A 6,542-nucleotide genomic window follows, 5' to 3' on the forward strand; every position below is an offset into this window, starting at 1 on the left:
TATTGCAAGACGCATAAGCCTCTGCAGCTTCTCTGCATCCCTTGCTGTCTTCTGCTCTGGTGAGTTAATGATTCCTTTAGTATTTTACCGTAATATTAATATACTATAAGATTTTTTTTTTTCAATAATTCATTACATTATTTAGATTTTCGGCTTACCACTTTAACCACAGTAATAAATAAGAAATTTCCTTTTTAACTAGGCTAACAATAGTGTTTTACATTACAGCGATTTGTCCATAGTGTTCAATTGTTAACTAATTCTGTTCATTGCCAGCTAGATATGACGGGGAAGGTAAAATTTCGACCAACTTGGCTACACAACTCTGCTTTCAAATCCTGGGTGCGCCTAGTGGATGGAGACCCCTCAAGGGTCTTCTGCAACAAGACTCTTGGAGCAGAGAGGACAACCCTAAGAAGCCATATGATGATGGGGATTCACCGTAAGAATGAGGAAAAACAAGCTGTGTCTGAGCCGCAGATGGAAGGCCATGGGTCACTTTTTACCAGGCGTCTGTCATTGGCAATGGTATTAATAGCAGGTTTTTTCGCAGAACACAATCTGTCATTTTTACTTGCAGACCACTTTATCACTCTCCTGCAGGTAATTTTCCACGACCACCCCATAGCCCAGGCCCTGAAGATGAGAAGGACGAAGTGCACCGAAGTGGTAAAGGCTCTTGGAAACGTAGTGAAAGACGAGACCATCTCCAAGTTGCAGAAAAACAAGTTTTCCATTTTAATAGATGAAACAACAGATCTAAATACAACAAAATCATGTGCTGTTGATATTTTTTTTTTATTGTAATGATAGGAAAATGCTTATTAAGTTACTTGATTTACTTGACGTACATAGTGAAAGTAAGACCTCAGGTTCAGGATCGACAGGTAAAAATTTATATGACATAATAATGTACACCCTTAATAGCCACAGTATACCCCTCTCTAATTTTGGGTAAACATTATTCCGTCAGTAGCAGACTTCTGGAGAACATACCAGGCATAAACATAATTAAATGCATGTGTCACTCATTTCCTCTTTGCGCTTCAGAAGCGGCAAAGACACTACCGAGGATTTTTGTCATGTTAAACCTCACAAGATGCTTCACCCCTGTCAGACCCGATGGCTCTCATTCCATCAGGCCATAGAGAGGATTCTTGAACAATGGCAACCTCTCAAACTCTTTTTTTTTTCATCCAGAGTGTCTGAAGAGAAACTTCTGTCTCTTCATCAAATTTGTGAAGCTCTGAACAATCCTGCAAACTATTGCTATTTTGTGTTTTTAGATTTTTATCAAAAATAACAAAACTAAATTTACTTTTTCAAAATAAAGGACCAACTATTCATCTGGTATATGACAGAATGGTTCAGGTTTATAGTACGCTTCTGAGTTGCTACGCCAAGCCAGATGCTATTGATAGGAATAATCTCGCAATATTTGATCCTGCTGATGATAAATATTTTCTACCACTTAATCAGATTTATCTAGGAGCAAAAATCCATAAATTATTTCAGGACTCACAATACAGCCGAAATCCTCAGATGATACTGGATGTTCAAAGCAGATAAAAAAAGAGATTTGCTTTGGAGAATAACTTATGGTTTATGGCCTCTTTTTTCAGTCTTCAGAATTTTTTTTGATAAGCAATCTAGGGTAATATTGAACACGCTCTCTGGATTCGTCGACCTCGTCCATAGGATTTGTGATGGGGACATCCAAGAGCTAGATGATCAATGGCGAAACATTGATTGGCTTCCTATACCTGAGGGTATGAAGGAAAATGAGGACATTGTGAGTTTTTATGTACATTTAATGAATTTTGATAACTCTGGTGAAAAAAACACTACAGCTCCTCTGTAAATTTGCGTTACAGGTATTAGCCTTACCATGATCAAATGCCTATGTAGAGAGGCTATTTTCAACACTCAATTTAATCAAAAACAAAAATAGAAATGCTTTGGAGCAACCTGCTATCAGTGCACTGCTCACCCTATCTGAAAAAGTGAAAGAGGATGGTGGTTGCATTCATTTTAATCCCACTGAAGGTATGTTAAATGTTGTTTAATTTAAATGGTTTATTTTTGTTGTCTTTGTGTTTGTTACAAGTATTTATTTTTGTATTTGTGATTTTTTAAATAGATTGCTGCATATAATTTGTTATGAATAATTTTTGTCAATTGTCTTTTACATAATATTTGTATTCAGTAAGCTGTGATATTATTTATATTCATAATGCGTTTTTATATTGGCTGTCCTTGTATTTGTTATTTTGTTAATAGCTTTGTCTATATCCTTTGTTGTGAATTTCTTTTCATTGCATTATACATATATAATTAATATGAATTCAATGAGCTGAGATATATATTATATATATATTTATTTGTTAATTTTTGTCAATAATTGTAGAAAATGCTATAGACTATATATCCTAACATAATGTCAATCTGAATAAAAATGCATACGTAAAATGTGTATTATCTAAATCCTGCACCCACGAACTATGTAGTATTGGCAACACTGAGGCGACGAGGCCTGGGCCAATCAGCGCGAGTTGGAATTCAGGGGGTGGAAGAGACGGCAGCGATGAAATCAAGTTGGAGCGACTCTATCTGGAACTTCAAACGTCACCAAAACTGTGCTCCAGACCGCTCAAGTTTCAGTAGTGGGTCCGGATGATAGAAGGTTTGAAGCTACCGTATTGTTTGATTCAGGTGCCGACCGTTCTTATGTGACTTCCAAATTTGTCAAGAGGGTAAAACCTAAGTGGGTCAAGTCAGAATCTATTCAAAATAGTGTCTTGGGGGGCAGGGGGGGGGGGCTAAATCAACCACCACCTCTAATCTCTATAATCTACAAATTACAGACTTAACAGGCTCCTCTCAATCCCCGATTGTAGCTGAGGTTCCTAAGATTTCATCTATATTGGAACGATTTAGCATACCTGGTGATTTCCTGAAGGGCTTTTCTGATCTTGTTAAGGCCGATAATTATGCCACTCGACAAAATCTAGAAGTGGACATATTATTAGGTCAGGGTTATTATTGGAAACTGACCTATTCTGATTACCTGTTACGTAGGTTTAAGGACTTGATAGCCCAGAAGACCGTGTTCGGTTGGGTCCTAGCTGGCTGCTGGACGTCTTCGGTTACTAAGACCTTTGACCATGCTAATTTCCTATGTATTAGTGAAGTCTCTGATAATGAACTTAGGCAGTTTTGGGACCTTGAGTCAGTAGGTATTCATCCAAAAGAATCTGCTCCCGATCCATTTTCTTGTGATCCTCTCATGATTCAGTTTGCTAAAGAAACTAAAATTAGAGATGGCCGTTATGAGGTTGATCTGCCTTGGAAGTCAGAGAAGGCCAAAAGGTGTCTGGTAAATAATCTTTCTCTAGCTCACAAAAGGTTCACAAAATTGGAGCAGACGTTGGATAAAAACCCTGAACTCAAGGAGAGCTATCAGGGAGTTTTTGAAGAGTATGGAAAGGAGGTTATAATTGAAGAGGTCCCTTCGGATGAGATAAACACCTCTAACCCTGTATTTTACTTACCTCACAGACCTGTAGTTAAAGAGAGCAGTACTACCACCAAGATAAGACCGATGTCTGACGCCTCCTTCAAATCCTTTAATGACCTATCCCTCAATGATTGTTTACTAACTGGTCCCTCCCTCAATCCTGACAGGTTCTCCTGCGCTTTAGGCGTTGGAAAGTTGCTCTGGCCGCTGATATTAAACAGGCTTTCTTACAAATTAGTGTGGCCCCACAGGACAGAGATGTTCACCGTTTCTTAGTGAGACGACACGGTTCGGTCCAGACCATGCGTTTTACCAGAGTGCCCTTTGGTAACACGAACAGCCCCTTTCTATTAAACGCTACTGTTAAGTTGCATCTCAAATCTCAGAGTGCTTCTACTGTAGTTGAGGAGTTAAGGGAGAACCTCTATGTGGATGACTGGTTAACGGGAGGTAGTACCATTGAGGAAGCTAGGATTAAATCTGAGGAGGCTGCACTCATCCTGTCCAAAGCTGGTATGACTCTCGTACGATGTGATAGAGTTGATATTGGGTTGTCAGAGAAACAAGAGATCCCTTTGGAATCGGTGAAAGATTCCACTAAGATCCTTGGAATGAAGTGTTTTTTTCACTTTGATTCCTTTTCATTCGAAGGTGTCCACTTAGAACCCCCTTTATTTCAAATTGTGTTCACTAAGAGGATTATCCTCAGCCTTATTGCTAGACTCTTTGAACCCTTGGGTTTTATCAGTCCAATTATCATATTTGCCAAGATCAATTTCCAAGAGATTTGGAGGTTGGGACTTGATTAGGATGAACCCTTACCTAATGAGTTACAAACTAAATTTAATGCATGGACCCAATCTCTTTCATGCCTGAAAGAATGGTGTATTGATCGTTGCTATTTTACAGAAGAATGGAAGCTAATGACCGGCCTTGAACTATTTGCCTTTGGAGATGCATCTGAGAAGGGGTATGGTTCTTGTGTGTATCTCTGACCCCCAAGCCTGATGGATCTTTTCAGGTAAATTTTGTAATTGCTCGAGCTAGGATAGCACCCATCAAGAAGGTGACTTTGCCGAGACTGGAATTACCAGGTGCCTTAATGTCAACACGATTAGTTAATTTTGTTAAATCTGCCCTCAATTTAGATGAAAATGAGAAGATTTTCTGTTAGACAGATTCTAAAGTTACGCTTCACTGGATAAAAAGAATTGCCAATAATTGGAAGGTTTTTGTTTTCAATCGTGTAGCTGAGATCCAAAATTTGACTCTTAGTTGTTGGTTCCATTGTCCCAGCAAAGATAACCCTGGTGACTTGTTGATAATGAAGAGGTAACCCTTATAGAGGAAGATCTCAATGTACCCTCGGAGGAATTACGCAGTGTTACCACCTCTGTTCACTTGAACGTTGTTCCCACTAAGTTGTTTGATGTAGAAAGATGGGGGACACTAACTCGAGCAATAAATGTAGTGGCCTGGTCTAAAAGATTCATAAACAATATTAAGACAATATTAATATTCTTTTAAATTGTCTAGTAGTCTCACTCATGATGAACTTACTTCTGCTAAGCTTACCTTGATCAAATTTGTACAGGCAGAGGCTTTTTCTAAGGAGATTGATCTGTTGACTAAGAAAAGGCCTCTACCTAAGGGTAGTTACCTAAACCGACTAGACCCTATTTTAGATGGGTCTGGCTTGCTTCGAGTCAAGGGACGCCTAGAGAATGCTGATCTGACCTATGAGAATAAGCACCCAATTATCATTCCCAAAGGTCAATTTGCTAAACTATTGGTCAGGTTTCAACATTCTCTTCTGAAACATACTGGAACTTCTACATTGATCAGCACTTTACGTAATGAATATTTTATTATGGGAGTCAGACGTTTAGTGAAATCTGTATGTAGGGATTGTATACTGTGCAAATGTATTGATTCAAAGCCATGTAATCAACCTGTTGCCCCTCCCCCGATATTAAGGGTTCAAACTGCTCCCCCCTTCAGTGTTATGGGTGTAGATTATGCTGGTCCTTTGTTTTGTGCAGATTTTCCAGGAAAGAAGTTCTACATCTTGCTATTCAACTGTGCTTCCATACGTGCCATTCATTTAGAGTTAACAGAGTCTTTTCTCCCATTATGTATTTGCCCTGAAGAGATTCGCTACACGTAGAGGAATGCCTTCAATAACTATTCAGATAATGCCAAGACATTTGTCAGTGCTTCAAATCTTCGTGCCACCTTTGGACCTCTTTCTCCTCAATGGAAGTTTATCATGCCTGTCCCCATGGTGGGAAAGACTTATCAGATCAGTGAAATCTTCCCTTAAGAAGTCATTTGGAATTAAATGTCTCACCAGAGTTGAATTGGAGACTACTATGAGGTTGAAGCCTGTATAAATTCTCGCCCCCTTACTTTCATGGGTTCTGAAACTGATCTAGATGAGGTTTTAACACCTTTCAAATTTTTGATTGGCCGCACAGCAGGAATGTTGCTTGATGTAGACGATGGCCCTTGTGAGGTTACTGTTGAGGACTTGAGTGATCGAGAAATCTTACGCCAACAACGTTTTAACAAATTTTGGACGCTGTGGAGTAATGACTATCTCAGGAACTTACCCCTTTCTGTTAAGAAATTTGTTCCTAGTGGTAATATTAAAAAGGGAACCATTGTATTAGTTAAGGAAGATAATGTTCCTAGGATTAAATGGCCATTAGGCATAGTGTTTGAAACATTCCCTGGCACTAATGGTGTAATCCGAAGTGTTAAAGTAAAGACAGCCAAGGGGATTTATTCTAGATCAGTTCAACGCTTGCATGATCTTGAAATTGCAAGTTCTCAGGAGTCTGATGATTCTGAATCTGCTAATTCTACTGAAGTTTCTGTCCTTAATTTAACTCCGTCAGAGTCTGAAGTCAGTAATGCAGAGATTCTCCAATAGTACAGGAAGAATCTGTTTCCACTGCTGAAGTTTCTATACCTACTTTGATTCGAGATGATGAAGATGTTGTTTCTGAGGTCTCAGCCCCTA

The 6,542-nt window shown here is 38.9% G+C and overlaps 1 protein-coding gene across 1 annotated transcript; it reads left to right on the top strand.

The window, feature by feature from the left end:
- Nucleotides 1–1,362: 1,362 nt before the first annotated feature.
- On the top strand, nucleotides 1,363–5,684 carry LOC147470523 (uncharacterized). Its single transcript, XM_086543712.1, is given in 11 exon segments — nucleotides 1,363–1,378; nucleotides 1,623–1,769; nucleotides 1,909–2,046; nucleotides 2,508–2,663; nucleotides 2,865–3,680; nucleotides 3,683–4,310; nucleotides 4,565–4,686; nucleotides 4,768–4,827; nucleotides 4,863–4,984; nucleotides 5,112–5,309; nucleotides 5,457–5,684. Coding segments are annotated over 11 exon segments (2,631 nt in total).
- The last annotated feature ends 858 nt before the right edge of the window (nucleotides 5,685–6,542 follow it).

This window comes from Penaeus japonicus, unplaced genomic scaffold (genome assembly GCF_977035675.1).
Source record: "Penaeus japonicus unplaced genomic scaffold, GWHDUDI00000001_assembly GWHDUDI00000014, whole genome shotgun sequence".
Classification (NCBI taxonomy): domain Eukaryota; kingdom Metazoa; phylum Arthropoda; class Malacostraca; order Decapoda; family Penaeidae; genus Penaeus; species Penaeus japonicus.